This window comes from Pithys albifrons, chromosome 8 (assembly GCF_047495875.1).
Source record: "Pithys albifrons albifrons isolate INPA30051 chromosome 8, PitAlb_v1, whole genome shotgun sequence".
NCBI lineage: Eukaryota > Metazoa > Chordata > Aves > Passeriformes > Thamnophilidae > Pithys > Pithys albifrons.
This window is the reverse complement of record NC_092465.1, coordinates 523,389-544,613: the sequence shown is the minus strand read 5'-3', so window position 1 is coordinate 544,613 and position 21,225 is coordinate 523,389. Positions and strand designations below refer to the sequence as shown.

The following is a 21,225-nucleotide window of genomic DNA, read 5'->3' as shown; positions in this document are numbered from 1 at the left end:
GCATGTGTCTGAGCCTCCTGAAGGAGTGGCACTGACTGGGTGCTGCTGCACACAGCAGTGTGGGGATGGTTTTCCAGGGGTCACTGTTAGGTACAAATATCTTCAATAAAATCAATAAATCATTCGATTAACAGCAAAAGAGGAAAAAAACAGGAAAAAAAACCCAACCTGATCTTTAGTTCTGTCCCTTGTCTGCAGCTTATCCCTTACATCAGTCAGCAACTGGAGTCTGACAGAGCTGAGCTCTGACAAACAAGGTGAAAAGAACATCCAAAAGAAAGAATTCCTGGTTAACATAAAGTTTTCTTCAACCCTCCCATAGAGGAAACCCAGGAACATGCACTGCTCTGTCAAGCAGCCTAACGTTTTTCCTTAAGCAATTCTGCTTTCTCCAAATACTTCTTATTTACAAAACCTCCTGTTTTAATGGAAAATTCAGATTCTTACACTTTCAATGTGGAAGGAAAAAAAAATTCAAAAATTGATCTCTGGTCTCTCTTGACTCTGTAAATTGTGGGTTCTTGGCGGGGTTTGATGCCGTGCTGTGTCTCAGTGCCCTCAGCTGCCGTTCTGTGCCAGGTCCTGCCACGTCCGGCCTGGCCCAGGCTGTGTGTGACCGGCTGTGTTGGTGTGTGCAGGGAAATACGCCATGCGGGACCTGGTGAACCGGCTGCCGGGCGGGAGCGGGCACAGCGCGCTGTCGGACGAGACGGTGGCCGCCATCTGCTGCGCCCTGCACGAGGTCACCAGCAAGAACATGGAGAACGCCAAGGCCCTCGCCGACACCGGCGGCATCGAGAAGCTGGTCAACATAACCAAGGGCAGAGGGGACAGGCGAGTGGCGCCCAGCTCGTACCTGAACCGGCCCTGTTTCCACTGAAAGTGCTTAAGAATGTGGGAGATGTTTTTTTAGGGGAAAAAAGATCTGCTTTTGCAGTCTGGGTCTGAGGAGCTGACACTGGGAGGGAGGGGCAGCCAGTACCTCTGTGCTCTGCAGGGTGTTCTCCATCCAAAGCTTCTGGAGGCTTCTACAGCTGCCCACAGCAACCATGGTCATGGGGCCTCTGCAGGATGAATAAGTTAAACTGTCCCCTCTTGAACACCCACAAGCTTTCCCAAGTTGGACTGTGTGGGCTCCTTTGTCAGGATGTTTCCAGCAGCTGTTCATTGTACCTGGAGCAGCCCTTTGGTCAGTGGGAGGAGAACATGTCCAGGGGGTCCCCCTGGAGCAGCATTTCCAGGCCAGTGCTGGCTGAGGGGCTGGCTGTGCCCCACGTGCCAGTGCCAGCCCTGGGCTCCAGGGCAGTGTGAGCTGAGCCCTGCGCTGGCATCGTGGCCGTGGGGAGGGAATGACCCTGTGGGAGCAGCACAGCCAAGAGCAGGAATGGGTGGTGGGGCAGCAGGAGGCCCAGGCCCCGTGGCTCTGGGGTGGGCTCAGTGTCACTTGCTCCTTCCCAGCAGGGCCCACACAAACCATCTCAGAGGGTTCCTGCACAGACCAGGCTGGCACTGATTTTCCCATGGCCAGTGGGACACTGGTGGTACAGTCAGCCCTGCGTGCTGTTCCCAGGCTGGATCAGATGGTAAAGGAGAGGAAGGGGTCTCCTTTCAGAGACAGTGGCAGTGAGAATTAACCACACCAGGGTTTTAGCACAGTCTGTTTCACAAGGAGCTGGGCTGTGTTGTGAGTATCCACAGTTTATCTCACTTTCCATGTCCAAGGGACACAGGCTCATTCCAGCTGCAGGTGTGGGTGAGTGATCCATGCTATGATCTCAGTGCTCTGTGGAGACAAGGTATGAAGTTGCATCTGCACTTGCATTTATGAGGCAATGAAGTAGACTGAACAAATTTAAAATCTTGGGAAGGTATTTAGTGTCTACTCATTGATTAACTCTATCAACTGCATTTTTTCAGTGTTTTCTTTCAAAAACTGTATTTGGATGAATCCACAGTGACAGAAAGAGGCCTGTGTTTACCACAGATGTTCATGCTGTGGCATTTAAAGTCCTGTCACCACTGCAGTACCATTCCCAGCTTACTCCATTTCTCTATGACAAGACACAGTGATTTTATTTTTAATAATACCTGGGCCAACTTTCCTAGTCTTGCTCTTGAGAGTGAAAAAGTGTTTCCCCAACCAAAGCTTCCAGTGGTGAAGCACAGAACTGAGAACCTGCACTCACAAGGAGGGTGTTCCCCAGGCTGGAGAGGACAGTGGCTGTGGGGTTGGTGTCCTGGCTGGGCTGTGCTCACACTGGTGGTGCAGGGCTGGCCTGGCCCCACAGCAGCAGGGTCAGGCTGTTACAGAGCTCAGGAACCCTGTTCTTCTGCAGTGCAGTTCAGGGGTTCCTAACACTGCCGTGTTCTTGCCTTGCCCAGGTCCTCACTGAAGGTTGTCAAGGCAGCAGCCCAGGTCCTGAACACCTTGTGGCAGTACCGAGACCTCCGGAGCATTTACAAAAAGGTAAAGTACAGAATTAGCCTACACTGAAAATGGTGCCACAAAACCTCCTAATTTATTTGTTAACTTGTGATTTATTCTGTTATTTTTAATTTTTGCCACTCCACAGGATGGATGGAATCAAAGTCACTTTATTACACCGGTGTCAACGCTGGAGCGAGAGAGGTTCAAATCCCACCCTTCTCTATCCACAGGCAATCAGCAGATGTCACCTGTCATGCAGTCAGGTCAGTCAGGGAGGGTGAAGGGGACCTGCTATCCATGTTTTTAACTCAAAGAACCACTCTGGTTGCTAATTCCATGTAAAACATGGAGGTCAGGCTGTCTCCCCTTGGTGCTTGAGCCAAGTCCTTCATGTGCTCTGTGTGCTGCCTGGGCTGTTCCTGCACAGTGAGATCCTCAGTGTACACAGCGGGACATTGGTACCAACACTGCCCTCTCCAGAGCTGCTCCTCCTGCTGTGTGGGCACCGTGGACGTGGCCACCTGACAGCAGAAACAGCAACACACCCACAGCGAGGAGCCCTTTGTCATGTCCCATCAGGATGAGCAACCAAATACAAAAATGTTACTTTTCTGACTCCTCCTCATTTATTTCTCCCCTTTGTTCCCGTAGTGTCTTCAGTGGTAGGATTTACATCTTGCTGAGGGCTGGTACATAACGTACCTGAAGCCTTCCGTTTTGTCTTCATTTGGCATTTTATTTTATCCAATTTACTCTTCTAAAGACTCTCTGGAGCAGCTCTCTGTTAATGCAAAGAAATACCCACCTACTCTGACTGCTAAAATCAGTGACCAGTTCCTTCAATACTCTCGTTTAATTACTTCTTTACATGAAAGTGACACCCCTCACACATTCCTTCATGACATGGTTGACTTGAAAAACAAGGACTCCACGAGGGATTTGTTTTCCTCCAAGAAGTAAACTACAGTGTCTTTCATGCCAGAGTTCCTCTCAGCCCCCAAGGAAGCCAGTCCGGTGTAGGCTCAGGGAACTGACTGCACTACCCAAGTGTAACGGGAGATTCGATGCCGACTGTCACGTTCCTACCTGGGCACTTTCTCTCCCAGGATACACCAGCAGAACAACTGTGTTGCTCCAGTTTTTTAATGGCAAGTAGGAAGTAGATGAGCAGCTCTAACGTGATATTCAGAGGCTGTTGTACTTCAAAGACTACTTAATAAAAACTCCTAATAGGAAGTGTTGCTTTCCTGCTCCAGAGTGTGACCCGGCCCGAGGGAAGCGGTGCCAGTTGTCACCAGGGTGGTTCACCCAGGACCAGCTCTGACTGTTCTGTGCTTACCCACCTCCCAGCTGTGAGCCCTTGGGGCAGGAGGGGTGAGGAAGGTTGGGTGTGTGAAAGGCTTGTGTTGTCTGTTCTGAGAGCCTCTCTTTCCCCACCAGTTGGCAGCACGTCCTCGTCCCCAGCGCTGCTGGGCATCAGAGAGCCCCGGCCCGAGTACGACAGGACACTCCCCTCCTCTATGCAGTATTACAGCAGCCAGGGCGATGTCATGGCACATAAAGACATCTACACTGGTGAGGCACCAGCTGGGAGCTGCACTGGGGAAAGGCCCCTTGTGGGAGGAGGTCACAGCCACGCAGGGGCAGTTCCAGGAGTGGGCTGGTTGTACTGGCCGTTGCTGCTTCCCATTTCCAATGGTTGTAGTCCCTGCTGTGGCACAGGGCAGGGTGACACCGGCTGTGCTGGTCTGTAAAACTGCCCTGGGACCAGAGTACATCCCTTGGCATCTTGGGAGGTGAGAGGGGGTTGGAATTTTTATTAAAAAAACTGTTACAGAAAAGTGTTTTATTATTCACATTATATGAAGAAGATGTTATAAATTTTAATGTGCAGTTGTGTGTTATAATATTATATTACTAAATTATACCAAAAGATCAAAATCTTTTCTCTGATCTCCCTCTTCCTTCTTACTATGTGACATAAGTCACAAACCAATAGATGACAGTCACTAAAGAGAAGGAAATTCCTTGTTTTAAAGATAATGAATCTGTAAAACAAAACCAGCAACATAAAAAAGCCTTTTGGCTTCACTGTAAGTGCTGCTGAGGGACAACATTTGCCCTTATTCTGTTACTACATTATATGTTTAGTACGTGCTAAAATCTGCAAATTTAATTGTTTGGGTGCTACATAATAGGCAAAATAGAAGCCAATAGACTTAGAGGTGGAAGAATAAAGACCCCAGTTTATGCCTTAAACTGTTTTCTCACAGGTTCCAGCAAAGCTTCCCCAATTTACATCAGTTCCTATTCCTCACCAGCGCGAGAGCAGAACCGGCGGCTGCAGGTGAGCCCCGACCTGACCTGAGTGTGGTGGCTCTGCTGCCCAGGCCCGGCAGGGTGGGGCCTGTGGCTCATGGGGCACTGGCACTGCCTCAGGGTGCCGGCACTGCCTCAGGGTGCTGGCACTGCCTCGGGGCGCCGGCACTGCCTCTGGGCACCGGCACTGCCTCAGGGCGCTGGCACTGCCTCAGGGTGCCGGCACTGCCTCGGGGCGCCGGCACTGCCTCGGGACGCCGGCACTGCCTCGGGGTGCAGGCACTGCCTCGGGACGCCGGCACTGCCTCAGGATGCCGGCACTGCCTCGGGGGGCTGGCACTGCCTCGGGGCGCCGGCACTGCCTCGGGACGCCGGCACTGCCTCGGGGTGCAGGCACTGCCTCGGGGTGCCAGCACTGCCTCGGGGTGCAGGCACTGCCTCAGGGTGCAGGCACTGCCTCGGGGTGCAGGCACTGCCTCGGGGGGCTGGCACTGCCTCAGGGTGCCGGCACTGCCTTGGGGCACTGGCACTGCCTCGGGGCACCGGCACTGCCTTGGGGGGCTGGCACTGCCTCAGGGTGCCGGCACTGCCTCGGGGCACCGGCACTGCCTCGGGGCACCGGCACTGCCTTGGGGGGCTGGCACTGCCTCAGGGTGCCGGCACTGCCTCGGGGCACCAGCACTGCCTCAGGGTGCCGGCACTGCCTCGGGGCGCCGGCACTGCCTCAGGGTGCTGGCACTGCCTCGGGGCGCCGGCACTGCCTCAGGGTGCCGGCACTGCCTCGGGGGGCTGGCACTGCCTCAGGGTGCCGGCACTGCCTCGGGGCACCGGCACTGCCTTGGGGGGCTGGCACTGCCTCAGGGTGCCAGCACTGCCTTGGGGCACTGGCACTGCCTCAGGGTGCCGGCACTACCTTGGGGCGCCGGCACTGCCTCGGGGGGCCGGCACTGCCTCGGGGGGCCGGCACTGCCTTGGGGTGCCGGCACTGCCTCGGGGCGCAGGCGCTGGCACTGCCTCAGGGTGTTGGCACTGGCACTGCCTCAGGGTGCTGGCACTGCCTTGGGGTTCTGGCACTGCCTCAGGGTGCTGGCTCTGGCACTGCCTTGGGGCACTGGCACTGCCTCGAGGTTCTGGCACTGGCACTGCCTGGTTCCCCAGAGCCACATGTTTCACTGTGTCCTTGGGGCAGGGTCTGAGGCCTCCTCTCATTTGGTCTGGGCTTTGGCTGGGTTTGGTAGGTGTGGTCACATTCTGTGCTTTCTGTAGTTGTGCAGTTTGGAGAGTCACTTCCTTCCCAGTGATGGAGGACGGGACCTGCAGCAGGCTCAGGGAAATGTACCATTGCCTTGGGTACTTTTCACGGAGGTTTGAAAGCTGTTACTGTCACTGGTAACTGCACTTGGGAGAGGCTCTTTGCAGTGTGTGTGAGTTTGAGAAACAGGTATTTTCTCTGTTTAGTGTATTTGGAAAGCTTGTTCTTCTGTCATTTTGCCAGCAGCATCAGCAACTGTACTACAGCCAAGAAGATCCCAGCAGGAAACCCTACGATGCCTACCGGCTGTACCTGCAGTCCCCACACAGCTACGAGGACCCCTACTTCGACGACCGAGTTCACTTTCCTGCTGCTTCAGATTACACAGCACAGTATGGACTGAAATCAGCCACCAATTACGTAGACTTTTATTCCACCAGACGATCTTCGTACCGAGCAGAGCAGTACCCAGGCTCCCCTGACTCCTGGGTGTAGCACCAGGGAGAGCAACCCAGAGTGGTTCTCCTCTGGCTCGAGAAGGACTGGAACGGCCCGTGGTGTTTTGGGTATGAAATGGGAAAGTCAAAGACAAGAAGGAACAAGGAAGATTTCTTTTTTTTGGAGTGAGGAATTGTCAGGAGGAAGAGCTGGCAGGGATGGTTTTGCTCTGTTTAGGTGTTAGGTATCATTACTTGTAGCTCCTGTAGTCTGGTGAGGGTGTGGGCGATGTGATGAAAGGTTTGAGAATTGAGTACAATGAATTTGGAAAGTGTGTAGGTCAGAGCAAATTAAAGCTGATTTTTTTAATGTGAATAAAAGCCTTGGTCTGACAGTTTGTACAGAAAATCTCCAGTGGCTGCCCCTGTTTTCTGGCTATTCCTAAATGTCAGGATTGTTTGCTACTGCGTCGTGTACATTTCTGCGTGCGTGTAAATATGGAAATGCCACCTCGGTCTCAAGTGCCATCCATTTGTAATGCAGTGTGTCATTGGCAAAGGAGTTGGAAACATAATGCACAAAAAGAGATCCAAGAAAATGTTATGAATTTTAAGAGGAAAAAAGCCCAAACTTTAAAAAATGAATACTATAATTTTGAAGCACAAAGTCCGGTCTAGTATATCCATCCCTCTCCCATTCCCTGCCTATTTCATGAGGAACTTCACTGCCATTTTCTATGCACATGGAATAATAAATATGGAAGTCTCATCCATGGAAAGCTGCTCCCTGTTCATTTGTTTCTTATTTTCTGTGTGTGATATTCAGAAACAAATACCATGAACATGAATTCTAACTATGTTTTGAAGCAGGTTAAATATATCAAAACATTTGGGCCATTTTCCCAGCTCTCTCCCATGGAAATGTCATGAGTGTGCCAGGCTGGCAGCCCAAAGTGCCAAATCCTGCACCCTCCTACTGGGATTCCTCAGACTTGTGTTTTTATGTTTGATATGGGCAATCCAAGGTATTTCAGAACTGAAATCTGTTTTCCTTCCATCACTCCTCTACTCCTCCTCTTCCTCTCCCTAAGGAAACAAAGGTCACCTTGCTGTCAGAAATTACAGTCTCCATTTTGACTACATTCTGCTTGGGTTTCTTTCCACTAGAAATGTTTGATTATTTTAGTACCTAAATCACAAACTGTCCTTGTGCTGTGCAGTCTGTTACCTCCACACTGTCTGTAACCACCACTCCTGCTCCCCATCCCTGCACCTCGCTCGGGTTTCAGGTGTTTCTGGGTTACTGTAAGAACGAATAACACTCACAAAAGGTGACATAATACCCAGCAATACTTTTTGAACAAGGACACTTGGGTGGATAGAACACATGATGACAAAGGTGTATCTTTTTAGTCCTTCTGTGAAAAAGAAATTGATTCTATAATTAAAATTAGCCTGTAAAGTTGTTCTCCTTAACAAGAGCACCTTTTTACCTTCCAGCACCATCAAACAGTGCCTGGACACTTCCTGTTCTCTTGCAGTCTCTGAAGCAACTGGCATCCAGATCTTCAGAACCAGGTCTTGGACTTGTTGGGTTTCCTACAAGAAACAGGTAAGTTTTACAGATGTAAATCCTGCAGATTTCATCACACAAATAGAAGCACTAGTGAACAGTTGGATCAGTACAAAACCCACTGGAAATGTGGCTGCCTTCACTAATTGGTCTCTATGCTTGACACTTAACAATAATGTTCTCTAACAGCATTAATTTTGTACTGAACTACTACAAACAGAAAATAAACTCAGGGAAGGGGAATTAAAGCATGGATTAATAAAAAATAAGCCATATACCTGCACCAGAACTTTTGTTGTCTCCATCAGGCTCCTGCAGCATCTAAAACCAGGTCTAGTAACTCAATTGAAAAAGGTATTGCCTGTCTGTCACTGAGCTTAAGAAAACAGCAGTAATATTTCACCATTCCATTACCAGATGTAAAATCAGTATCAGTTTATATCAGTAGCCACAATCTAGTAATTCTGACACTTGAACACAACAATACTGGAGATAAGATGGAAAAGGGAAAATGCTGCCGAGTCATGAGCAATAGATTTTAACAGCAGAGATCTGAATTAGAACATGACTCAGGAGGAAGGTATTCCACGTGTTTTCATGCTAAGTGCTTGGTTTGGATGTGGGCTGTGCCTGCTGTGTAATTATGCTAATGGCTGTCAGCCAAATTAGATCAGACAGGCTGCTCAGGAACATGTTGGCTCTTGATCCTGCCAAGTGACTTCTCAAACTTTGCAGTCAGGTAATAACCTGCCTGTAGCATGTGGATTCTAAAGGAGGAGTTGTCAGGAAAGGTGGAGAGTTCCAGAGCACTGAGAGCAGCACTCGGGAAATTTCCTGTGACTATTGTCTCTCTATGGCAGTTAAAATCCTGTGTGTGCCCCCGGGCTGTCCTACATCTGCCTCGGTGTTAAATACAGTCTGCGAATACACAGAACCGTTCCAGTGTGGATTCCATTCTCACTGCAGTGGCTCCCAGACTATTCCCACTAACAGAAATCTGTCCCCAGCATCAGATGAACTCCTCTGAGGTCTGACAGTTGTGTAACCAGGAAATGGCACTGAGGGAGGCAGGAATAGCTAAAGATCCCAACTGCACCATCCCGTGGTCATGGAAGGGTGATTCACTCACTCTTCTCACCCAGACAAACCAGTCTACTAATTTCTGACAGGAAAGACATCTAAATAAATGAAAGCATTACATAAATTGGACTCACAGATCTCGTTGAGGTGGTGCTGAGGGCTGTCTGTCAGGAACAAGGTGCTCCAACAAGTACACTGCAGACATGGCTTCCATTCAAACAGCTTCTGGTTTAAAGGCATTGACCAGTGAGAGAGGTATTGAAATCCAGAGGGTGGAAGAAAAATAAAAAGGAATGGTAAAGTATATCTAATATTGTAAGAAATCCACAGCATGAATTTGGGATTTCCCATTTAAACCCAGTTCCCATGCTTGCTTGTCCCAACAATTCCTGGGACAGATGGACAATGGCCCTGACCCTGGTCCTCACTGTTGCTTTAGGCAGCACCCAAAGCTGTTACAGCCCTGCCTTGGGGGAAGGAATGAAATGTCACCTCTCCAAGCCAAACAGCTCAGGTAAATAAACTCAAAAATCAGTATTTCCCTGCTGAGGCAGAGTCACATGAGTATGAAAATCCCTTACCACTGACCAAGTACATCAGAACAGGCTTGTTGTCTCTCCAGCAGATCATTTTCTCTGAGAGCATTTATTTCCCCAATCAAAATTGCCATCATCACTTCAGCTAAATGCTCATGGGCAGAGACATGCAGCACTATCAATTTAATAGCTGCAAAGTAAGTTGCTTTTCTAGGGAGGAAATCACTGCATTCCAAAGCTATTTCCTGCCTCATAAATACAGAATCAAATTTCAAATGGATCTGGTGTAGACTGGGTGTCCTTTCACTTTTTGTGCTCTGAAATTCCAAGCCAACAGGAGTCACCCACACAGGTGGCTGTCCTGCTGTAAATCCCAACCAGTCACTCACTCCCTCTTCTCTTCCATGGGTTTTACTTCATTTCCCCCTTCTGATTCCACTTATTCCCATCCTATTTTTACATTCTCTCTCTCCTTTTAATTGTTGAGATCCAATAACAAGAGAATTACAAATAAATCATGAGACCAATGATTTTTTCTTCATGTTTTGCTTTCAAAAACCCTGGAAGAGCTAATTTTTGTGATGAATAGCTTTGACACAGCAGAGAAGAGCATGGTTAGAGCAAATCTAGAAAAATGTTTGACATGATGCAGTACAGTTACAACATAGAGGGTAAACATCAAATCATAATTTCTTAATTGATTTCTTCTTAATTTTAAATACTGAAAATCAAAATGGCAAGAAGTTTGTGAATAATTACAGATTAGCTGCATATACTTCTGGTTGTTATATTTCATTGTAAGAGACCAGAACTTTGGGATGATAAAAATCACAGAAATGTTCTGAAAACTTCACTGAGTAATAGTTCATAGCAGAGTTATTTTAGAATTAGGTATTAATCACACCCAAATCTTCATATACAGTAAGAAAATTCACTGCTGAACACTCCCTTTGAGCCAGGTCCTTTGTCCTTTGCAGTGAATCCTCCTCCTCAGCTGTGGCAGGACAGTCCAGCAGCGACTCCTGGGTGAGAACTGGGGTGGCAAAACCTGCCACTGTTTGGGGCTCTTCGTGTCACTGCCAGGAGTTAAACAGAATGGACCATCAGCACCTGTCACTGAGCTGTTGGTTTCTTGTTTAAGAAGGAAAATAATTACATTCAACTGCACAAGGGAAATGTAAAATCACATATGAATAATCTGCTTGAGCCACCAATGCTGGCAAATTTTTAACTGAAACCTACTACAACTAATTATATGTATTTTCTATATTAAGCAACAAAGAAAAATAATGTTTCTCAGTTCACTGCAGTTCTGGATGCCATTCTCCTTGGTCTCAGATTTTATCACTGATGGTACCATTTTGAAAACATGTTTAACACAAATCTCACTTTATAACTGTTCTGTGTTAATTAGGGGTGACATTATGGTGCTGCTGAAGACAATGAGACTTCATTGTGGCAAAAGAGTTAATTTTATGTCACAGCTTTTCAAAGAACAGTGAAATTCAGGATAAATGTTCTGAATGACAAAATCAGATCTTTAGGCTGAAGTGATTAAATACCTGATAATTAAAACATTATGAGAGGTGGCTTTTTTAATGAATTCTGTGAAACATTTATACAGGTTAAGCAGCATAAATAAATAGACAAATCTGATGAGTTTGTCAAGGCTACCCTGTTGTGGGTTTGGAGTGTGACAGCGTTTACAGGCCTGGAAGCAACTGGGGGTTCAAACTTTCCTTTGCTCTGTAGCTCCTCAGAGCAGAGAGAAATCTAAAGAATTGTATAAAAAATTAATTGGATCTTTCTAACGTCTTGTTCAAGCTGATAAAAGTTCAGCCTTTGCACTCCAAAGGATCTGGAAAACCCACCTGACAATGCCAGACCCTTTCATAGTGCCCGTGTGGCTTTGCCAGCAGCCTCGTTGCTGTCCTTTCCTGGCACTCACATCCCTCGTGCCCCCGCTGATTCCTGCCTGGACTGATGACATGACAGGTGATCGATGGGAACGTTGTTGTAACAGCCAGAAAAACATTTCAGTAGGATACAGGCAGCAGGAGCCCCAAGATAAAGATCTTTCAGTGGGGATTATGTCAGTAATGCATTAGTAATAAAGAGGGTAAAATAATAAAATTACATAAAAATAGCATGGTGAAATAAAAAAAGGTAGAAATAGGAAGCATTGTGAGGTACTTTTAATGTTTACAAGTGAGCAGATTCTTAAGAAAAAGGGGAAGGAGAATCATTTTTATAACTGATGTAGAAAAAACCCAAGGTCTTGTGTTAGTATGTAATGACCAGAAGATTCAAACTCTTGATATGTCAGGGCTTGAAAATGGACAGCAAAAAAAAAATTTAACTTGTGTAAATGTTGTGTAAAGTGTCAATGTCTGTTAAAGTAACTGTTTTTTTCAAACAAGGCCATGTGAATGCCAATGTTTGCATCTGTCTCCAGCAGATACCACTGATTGAAGAGGGCAGGACTGAGCTCACTGAATCAAGACCTGTGAATCTACAGCAATAATTTGAAAAGTCATCGCACGTCGCCCCTCACCTGCCCCCACTCACTGCATGCTCTCCCCTCACTGCCCTCACTCTCTCCCCTCACTCACCTGCCCCTCACTCACCTGCCCCTCACTGCCCTCACTCAGTCCCCTCACTCACCTGCCCCTCACTGCCCTCACTCAGTCCCCTCACTCACCTGCCCCTCACTCACCTGCCCCTCACTCACCTGCCCCTCACTCTCTCCCCCTCACTCTCTGCCCCTCACTCACCTGCCCCTCACTCTCTCCCCCTCACTCTCTCCCCCTCACTCACCTGCCCCTCACTCACCTGCCCCTCACTCACTCCCCCTCACTCTCCCCCTCACTCTCTGCCCCTCACTCACTCCACTCCCCCTCACTCACCTGCCCCTCACTCACTCTCTCCCCCTCACTCACCTGCCCCTCACTCTCTCTCACCTTCCCGCCTCACTCGCCCCTCACGGTCCCTCCCCGCCCTCAGCGCCGCTCCCGCCCCGCCCACCCCGAGCCGCACAGGGCGCTCCCGGGCCCCGCTCGGTGCCCGCTGCGCTCCCGGTCCCGGCACTCCCGCTCCCCCCTCTCCGGTCCCCGCACTCCCGGTCCCCGTTCCCCGCACTCCCGGTCCCGCCATGGCGCGGAGGAGGCGCGTCCCGCCGGGCCGGCGCCGTCCCGCAGGTATGGACCGGGCCGGGGCCGCCCGGGTGGTGCGGGCTGTGCGGGCGGGCGCGGCCCCTCCGCGGGCAGGGCTGGCCGTGCTGGAGCGGGCAGGGCTGGCAGGGCTGGAGCGGGCAGGGCGGGAGCGGGCAGGGCTGGCCGTGCGGGAGCGGGCAGGGCTGGCCGTGCGGGAGCGGGCAGGGCTGGCCGTGCGGGAGCGGGCAGGGCTGGAGCGGGCAGGGCTGGCAGGGCTGGAGCGGGCAGGGCTGGCCGTGCGGGAGCGGGCAGGGCTGGCCGTGCGGGAGCGGGGCTGCGGGAGCGGGGCAGGCTCAGGCGGGGCCGTGCGGGCTCGCTCGGGCTGCGGGAGCGGGAATGCGGCCTCGGGCCCGGGAGCGCGTTACCGGCCCTGGGACAGAAAGGGGTGTGTAGCGACTCACCTGTGCAGTGCTCAGCCCTGTCCCTCGCCTTCTGTCCCCACGGCAAACTTCGTACGGGGCTCTGTCAGCGCGCTGAGTAGCCCTGCAGCGCTGTGCCAGGGTGTGAGCGGAGCGGGGCTTCTGAGCAGCCCGTAAATGCGTACGGAGTGTGTGAGCGGCTCCCGGGCCAGCCCTGAGCCGTGCGGGGCACACAGTGCGTGGGCTGTGCCCGCCTGGCCTGGGCACGGGAGCGCTGAGGGCTGGGGGACAGTCCCTGCGGGACAGCACTGAGGGCTGGGGGACAGTCCCTGCGGGGACAGCACTGAGGGCTGGGGGACAGTCCCTGCGGGGACAGCACTGAGGGCTGGGGGACAGCGCTGAGGGCTGGGGGACAGTCACTGCGGGGACAGCGCTGAGGGCTGGGAGACAGTCCCTGCGGGACAGCACTGAGGGCTGGGAGACAGTCCCTGCGGGACAGCACTGAGGGCTGGGAGACAGTCCCTGCGGGGACAGCGCTGAGGGCGGGGGACAGTCCCTGCGGGGACAGCACTGAGGGCTGCGGGACAGCGCTGAGGGCTGGGGGACAGTCACTGCGGGGACAGCGCTGAGGGCTGGGAGACAGTCCCTGCGGGGACAGCACTGAGGGCTGGGGGACAGTCACTGTAGGGACAGCACTGAGGGCTGGGGGACAGTCCCTGCGGGGACAGCGCTGAGGGCTGGGGGACAGTCCCTGCGGGACAACACTGAGGGCTGGGGGACAGTCAGTGCAGGGACAGCCCCTAGAGCTGAGGGTCAGTTAGTGCAGGCTCACCTGTAGAATTGAAGGACAGTCAGCGCAGGGACAATCCCTGCGGGGACAGCACTGAGGGCTGGGGGACAGTCCCTGCGGGGACAGCGCTGAGGGCTGGGGGACAGTCCCTGCGGGGACAGCGCTGAGGGCTGGGGGACAGTCCCTGCGGGGACAGCGCTGAGGGCTGGGGGACAGTCCCTGCGGGGACAGCGCTGAGGGCTGGGGGACAGTCCCTGCGGGGACAGCGCTGAGGGCTGGGGGACAGTCACTGCAGGGACAGCGCTGAGGGCTGGGGGACAGTCCCTGCGGGGACAGCGCTGAGGGCTGGGGGACAGTCCCTGCGGGGACAGCACTGAGGGCTGGGGGACAGTCACTGTGGGGACAGCGCTGAGGGCGGGGGACAGTCCCTGCGGGGACAGCACTGAGGGCTGCGGGACAGGACTGAGGGCTGGGGGACAGTCACTGTGGGGACAGCACTGAGGGCTGGGGGACAGTCAGTGCAGGGACAGCCCCTAGAGCTGAGGGTCAGTTAGTGCAGGCTCACCTGTAGAATTGAAGGACAGTCAGCGCAGGGACAATCCCTGCGGGGACAGCACTGAGGGCTGGGGGACAGTCCCTGCGGGGACAGCACTGAGGGCTGGGGGACAGTCACTGTGGGGACAGCACTGAGGGCTGGGGGACAGTCAGTGCAGGGACAGCCCCTAGAGCTGAGGGTCAGTTAGTGCAGGCTCACCTGTAGAATTGAAGGACAGTCAGCGCAGGGACAATCCCTGCGGGGACAGCACTGAGGGCTGGGGGACAGTCCCTGCGGGGACAGCACTGAGGGCTGGGGGACAGTCCCTGCTGGACAGCACTGAGGGCTGAGGGACAGTCACTGTAAGGACTGCGCTGAGGGCTGGGGGACAGTCCCTGCGGGGACAGCGCTGAGGGCTGGGGGACAGTCCCTGCGGGACAGCACTGAGGGCTGGGGGACAGTCCCTGCGGGGACAGCGCTGAGGGCTGGGGGACAGTCCCTGCGGGACAGGACTGAGGGCTGGGGGACAGTCCCTGCGGGACAGCACTGAGGGCTGGGGGACAGTCACTGCAGGGACAGCCCCTGGGGCTGAGGGACAGTCACCACACACTCTAAGCCAGCTGGTGTCCTCGTGGTGTATCAGGAGCAGTTACTGTCTGAAGAGCACAGGCCTGACTTGTGTGTCTCACTGTACCCCTAAGATGTGTTTTGCTTTCCTGAAAGTATTTTTTGTCTGTTTGGGGTTTTTTAGGATGCTTTTACATTAACTTATGGTATAGACAGTTTTTTCAGCCTCACTTGTCTCTTTCCTGGGTTTCCGTGTGAGTGGCAGGGGACGGCTCAGCTGTACCTGAAAGGGCTTTCCCCCCTGCAGTACCTGGGCAGGTACCGGCCTGGCTGCATTTCCATGACAGTAACTGCAGCTTGCAGTGCTGCAGGTAAGCCTTGGTGAGGCTGATCTGTGGCTCAGTGGGGACCAGCTGTGGCAGAACAAGTGGTTTGAGCCATGCACGTGGTGAGCAAGGCAGTTCAGGGGGACACCTTTATTCTGACCAGCTGAGCTCAGGGCCCTTGTTTTCAGTTGTGTTTATTTATTCCGAGTGTTTTGGGTTTGGTTTTGTGTTGTGGAGTTTCTGGTTTTTGTTTTGTTTAGATTTGGGGTTTTTTTAGTAGGAAGCATAAAGGGGGATCTACCTTCTTTTTTTTTTAGTTTAAAAGTACATGGTATTTTAAATATGAAAATGAGTAAAGATCTTGGCTCTTACCTGTTAGATTACATGGCTAACAAGGCACTTACAAATAACTTTGACATAGCTCTCCTTTGCTTTGAACAACAAATTTAAAAACAGCTTTGTCGTGCATCCCAGAACTTAAAATATCCTCCTGAAGAGGGAGAAGGTGTTTCTTTCTTGAGAATATTTGAGAGAACTTTGTTCAGAATTGAATTTTCACCCGTGCCTCAGAACTTAAATTGTAATTGTTAGGTTGCCTGTAGCTTAATTAGTGCTAATTGGTTTTGTGACTGGCAGATATCTTAATAAAATATAATTAAACATGTTGGAACACAAGTAATATGCAGCTGGTTCTTATCTGCATTATTCATTCTAGAATACCTTGGACTAATCATTGACTCATTATTGCTGTTGGGGACATTGTTCAAAAACCTGAAAGTATTTAGATGTTGTTTGGTTTCCTTTTTTATATTTGAAATACAAATCTCAATGTAATTGTTTCTGGGGAAGAATACGTATAACAGAGTAAGGTGTTGAGGTTTAATATGATTAGCAGTGTCTGAAAGCCCTCTGATTTCTTGATTTTGGTGTCTGGAAGTTGGTTCCATTCTGCCCTGACGTGGAATTCTGAAGTCTCTGCTGGATCTCTCTGGCTCCTCCTGTGTGTGCGTGTTCACAGGTGAATCATGGAGTTCATACTGTGAGCTGAGTTCTGGTTAACAGTTATCTGGGCCATAAAGGATTCTGCTGTTCTCCAACTGCATGTCATTCTGCAGGTGTTTCTACCAAAATTGTACTTTCTTCTTGCAGTTAAAGCTGGAGCCATGAGAGTGTCCACAAAGCGAGAAAATGGACCTGCTGAAAAAAAGGTTAAACCTCCAGGAAAAGAGAAGTCAAGGTACTGCCCTGCAGGGCCTGTTCACCCTGCCCCACAGCTGAACCTCACAGAAACAGAGAAAACTCCTAGTCTGGGAGTTTAATTCTTAAATTAACTTGTGCAAAACATTGATAAAAAGCAACTTTGAAACAATTACCAACTTAAAAAGAAACCCCGACCAAACAACAACTTCAAAGCCCAAGGACAGTGCCTGGCAATGCAAAGCAAAGGCTGAATCTCATCTCTGTGGTCATGTTATGGAACAGCAATTAAAACAAAGTGTTCCCTACCTCTGCCTAACGAAAAATAGCCAAGCAGTTTCTAGTGAAATGAGAATTCTCAGTTCAGGTTCTGAAGGAAATTAACCCCACATGGCCCCCACCCCCACCAAAGAGCCTGTTATCTCCTGTATTTGCTGTACCCCCTATTTCAGTCTGAAATCTGCTTTGGCTTTCTTGCTTTGGCACTTCATAAGGTCCATAAGCTGTTGCCCCAAAAATGAAGGCACACTTGTGCTTTAACAAAAAGTAGCACTGAGCAGTTGATGTCCTCATTAAAACAAGTGTTTCCTTACAGCTTTTTCAAACAGACTGAACATTCTTCTAAAATATGTGCACTTTTCTTAAAAGTCACCTAACAAAAAGTTAAGTTGACTGATACAGGGATATGAGGGTAAAATGGGAATGACTTGTGGTGAAGTTTTGACTGAGTGGTTTTTTCTGGATTAGCAGCTTTTTGTTTTCACTTATTGCCAGTGGTCTGGGTGTAATTTTGCTGATGTCTCTTCCATAGTTGTAGTTGCCTGGTGGCACGAACAGACCTTGAGTAACTGAGTTTGTCAGTGTTGATTGCTGAGTGTAATGGCAGTGGGAAAAGTCCTGCCTGATTCAGACTCATTATCTTAACTAAAGCAGGCTCTGCTTTCTCAAGAGTCACATTTTTAGTATCTGGGCTTTATAATGATTTTCCTCTGCTCCATTTTAAGCTACAAAGGTGCCAGTGGATATAATGGTATCATCAAAAGAACGTGCAGTCCAAAGTGCTTTCTGTTGCTGAACTTAATTATTTCATATCCACAGACTGTTTATTTGTGGAATATTGGTAACATGGTGGTCTTCACTGGAATATGGAGAAGTTAATGGGATAATCTTGTGAAAAAAGTTCCTACTTGACAAATAGCTGCTGTGAAAGTCAACACTGCCTAAAAGCAAAGGGTGAATTTTTTTCATAGGTCTGGGTTGGAATCGAGAAAATTACAAAGTTGGATTTGTAGTTTGGGGTATCAGTGCTCATTTTTTGTGAAGCTACTCCACAGTGCACAAAAAATCATATTTGAGAATATTTCATGTACAGTTTTTTGAATAAAACAGCCTGTAAGACAGATTTTGAATTGTCCTATTTTTAAACAGCCTTGTTTGCTATTGTATGGTCTTTAATGCGATTAAAGGATTTGCCTCCAAGAGCTAAATTTCTATTGTAATGTACTGGGTATTAAGCCTGGAAAATCAAAGTGACAAGTGTTTCTGTGAGATGGAAATGCTGAATACGTTTTTTTCCTGCTTTACAGGGCGATTGCCACTTTTTCAAAACCTGAGAACGTGGGTGCCCTGGTAGCAGCAGCACTGAGCAAAGTAAGTCAGTCTGGAAGAGCAGGGCAGGGGTTCTCCATAAAGCTAAACATGAAAACAGTCAAACAGTGGGTTTTCCCTGAGCTGCTGTCACTGGCAGCTGCAGGTTTGTGCTCCGCCCTCTGTTTTGGGAGGGGTTGTGTGGCTGGGCCGGGGGGTGGCTGAAGGGGCCGGGCCTGCCCTGCTCAGTGCGGGCTGACACCGCGCGTGGCAGGGCCCGTGGCACAGGCAGCTCCCGGGGTGGGCGCTGATCCGGGGGTCTGACAGTTGCCATCTACGTGGTATGCACTTGCAGTCTGCAGATTCTGAGCTGCCCAAGAGTTGCTCATCCCTTGAGCTCAGTGAAGAAACAGCAGTTGATCCTTTCATCAACAGACGTGTTTATAGCTTTAGTCTGTAGATCTTGATTTTTTGCTTAGACTTGTTTAAGAGCAGATTCAACTGATCTGTTTCTCTTCCCCCTGTCCCCATCTCTTCTGTTCTGACCTGCCATTTCCTTCTCCTGCTGGTTCCCAACTTTTTTCTCCCCCATTTAATGTTCCAGATGAGCCACAAAACGCATGCAGCAGCATTACAGGTGGCTCACCAAAAGCCACAGCCTGCCCTGGAGAAGCTCATACTGCCTCAAAGAATTTACATTATTCAGCAGCCACGGAAATGTTAAGATACTCATTAAAATGCTCATGTTTTCTTAAAAGCGAGTTCCTATTCTCTAGAGCACAGAGCACACTGTGGTGAAATGCTGTGTGTTTTGTATCTTCCTGTGTCTCTGTTACTGACAATAAAACGTTAGAAGAGTTATAAATGTACTCAGGATTTATTACAATACCATGGCTTCTGTCTAACCTGGTGTTACTGGTGTATAGTAATTGCTCAATGCCAGAAAGTCTAACAGCTTCACTTACTGTGTGTTTTGACTGAAGGAGTGGAAACTGTCAGCTCTGTTGGGTTTTGTTTGGGGTTTTTTTAATTTAGTGATAGCAAAGCTGAGGTGGAGTCTAAGAAAGGTTGTGACTGAAAGGCACAGGATGTTCCCTGCCCAGTGCATGCCTTAGGCTGACTGCATGATAAGTAACTCAAAAAGTCCTGGGAAAGATTTCCATGCAGGGGAAAGAAATATTACTTGGCAGCATTCCTTTCTGTAAGGAAATCCAGCTCCTCTGCAGGGATCCAAAGCAGAAAGAACTGAGTGGAAACAGTCCCTTTGAACCTGTTTGGGGCCGGGGCAGATGAATGAAGGAAATGCCTGACTTGCAGCTGACCCCTGGGACAGGAGAGCAGGCACCAGGGAGGAGCCAAGGTGCAGAAAGGCCGTGATCTGAGTGTGGAGTTAGGGGTGGCAGAGGGGGCTGTGGGGCTGAGCACAGGCTGGGAGGAGGGGGGTCCTGGGGTCGAGGCTAGTAACAGAGAGGAGCAAGTGTAAATGCCAGTCCAGGCAGTGTCCCTGAGCCATGTCCTGCTCACACTGGCAGCAGGGGTGACAGAGACAGTCTGCCCTGGCCACAGGGTGACTCTGTCCTGCTGTTGTGGATCCTCAGAGCTGGCACAGAGGCACACATGAGGGTAATAGTCTCAGGCCAGCAGCAGGTCTTTGCTCCATGGCTGAAGCTGCTGTTGGCTTCTCCTCTCTGCATTTCAGCTTCAAGGTGTGGTGTCCCAAGCAGTCATGGCCTGTGCTCAGTGGGCAGGGGGCTCTTGCTGGGCAGGGGGGCTGAGCTGGGGATGTGGCTTTTACTATTAGGATGAAGATGTAATGACCAAAGTAATGGCTGGGGCAAGTTTTCACCACAGAACCAGACAGAGCCGGGTTTATGACATCCTAGATAAGAAGGATGTGATCATTTTGTTTTCCCCCTTTCAAGGACCTAGGCCATCTGTTTTCTACATTCCTGTGGCTGGTGCTTCCATGGCTTAACTGCTTTGTTCTTTATCTTGTTATTTGGAGCTTTGCTGCTGTTATGCATCAGTTCCCTACTTTCAGACTTGCAGTTCTTCTACATATGTGAGTCTCACTTTGCAGCCATCACATATTTCCCTGAAATGAATCACAGGGATGATGGGTAAGTCAATTGCTTCGTGATATCCCAAATGTGAATATACAGAGCTACAATTAAGACAAGACATATTAGGGTTAGTACTAGGAGAACAGCAAGGTAAAGCATCTTACTGAAAGTCCGTGCAGTGATGGTAGGTGACCATCTGAAAAATGGCCCAGCAGCACCATTCTTCATCTCATTTCACCTGTTTAAGCACTCAGTGTGTTTTTTCCACCTCATGATGGACAGCAATCCAAGTCTTTTGCCCATTCTTCTGAGCTTGTTTCAGAAGTTCTTCTTGTAGAACATCATGTAATAATTTTCTGACTAAGATGAGATTCATCCTAACAGAGGTGGGAAGCAGACCTTGAATCAGCATTCAATTAGTCTGCAATAGCTGATATGATTTGACAGGAGCTAAATAATTGAAATCCCATCCACTGACTTTTGGTGAAGTTAGGAACACAAACATTAGAGGGATTACCTGTATCTACAATAAGGTGTCTGCAAATACAAACCCACAGAGGGTTTTCACATAAGCACATTATTTTCCAGTATATACAAGTACAGCCATTTACAAGAAGTGTTTTGTACTTGCTCTTTGTGTCGGTGGCACTTACTGGTCTTTGGAGGGATTCTGAAAGATTTGTATAGAAAACAAACTAAACTCTTCTGCTTAAATATAGTTTATAATTAAGGACCTGCTTAAATATATTTTATAATTAAGAGCACTTCCTTTTCAAACAAGGCAGTTCTTTCCTCACCTGTTGTATTTTGACAGGTGCACTGTCAGGTGCGTTATTTTCTCTGATTTATTTTTCTTTATTAAGGTATCCTGCTTATAGTAGTATGATTAATATCAAGAGTTAAGTAGGAAATGAAAACTGTATTTTGAACTTCTAGACAACTTTATTTTTCATCCTGTTTGTGC

At 49.6% G+C, this 21,225-nt stretch overlaps 2 protein-coding genes across 2 annotated transcripts in view; both read left to right on the top strand.

Annotated features, from left to right (window-relative positions):
* The window catches only part of PKP4 (plakophilin 4), a 77,493-nt gene extending 70,664 nt beyond the window's left edge, over positions 1-6,829 (top strand). The window contains exons 18-23 of the mRNA XM_071561882.1: positions 639-834; positions 2,383-2,467; positions 2,574-2,691; positions 3,869-4,003; positions 4,702-4,775; positions 6,246-6,829. Coding sequence (XP_071417983.1) covers positions 639-834; positions 2,383-2,467; positions 2,574-2,691; positions 3,869-4,003; positions 4,702-4,775; positions 6,246-6,494 — 857 coding nt within the window. The 3' untranslated portion in view covers positions 6,495-6,829. The remainder of the gene's footprint in view (positions 1-638; positions 835-2,382; positions 2,468-2,573; positions 2,692-3,868; positions 4,004-4,701; positions 4,776-6,245) is intronic.
* A 5,821-nt stretch (positions 6,830-12,650) lies between these two features.
* DAPL1 (death associated protein like 1) lies at positions 12,651-19,056 on the top strand. The gene is made up of 4 exons (XM_071562424.1): positions 12,651-12,822; positions 16,564-16,651; positions 18,198-18,261; positions 18,803-19,056. Exons 1-4 carry the CDS (start codon positions 12,777-12,779, stop codon positions 18,920-18,922), a joined length of 318 nt encoding a protein of 105 aa, XP_071418525.1. The 5' UTR covers positions 12,651-12,776; the 3' UTR covers positions 18,923-19,056.
* The last annotated feature ends 2,169 nt before the right edge of the window (positions 19,057-21,225 follow it).

Coding starts and splice junctions, on each gene's coding strand:
- DAPL1 (XM_071562424.1), top strand. CDS start 12,777: ATGGCGCGGAGGAGGCGCGTCCCGCCGGGCCGGCGCCGTCCCGCAG. Junction 12,823..16,563: donor GGGCCGGCGCCGTCCCGCAG/GTATGGACCGGG, acceptor TTCTTCTTGCAG/TTAAAGCTGGAGCCATGAGA. Junction 16,652..18,197: donor CCAGGAAAAGAGAAGTCAAG/GTACTGCCCTGC, acceptor CCTGCTTTACAG/GGCGATTGCCACTTTTTCAA.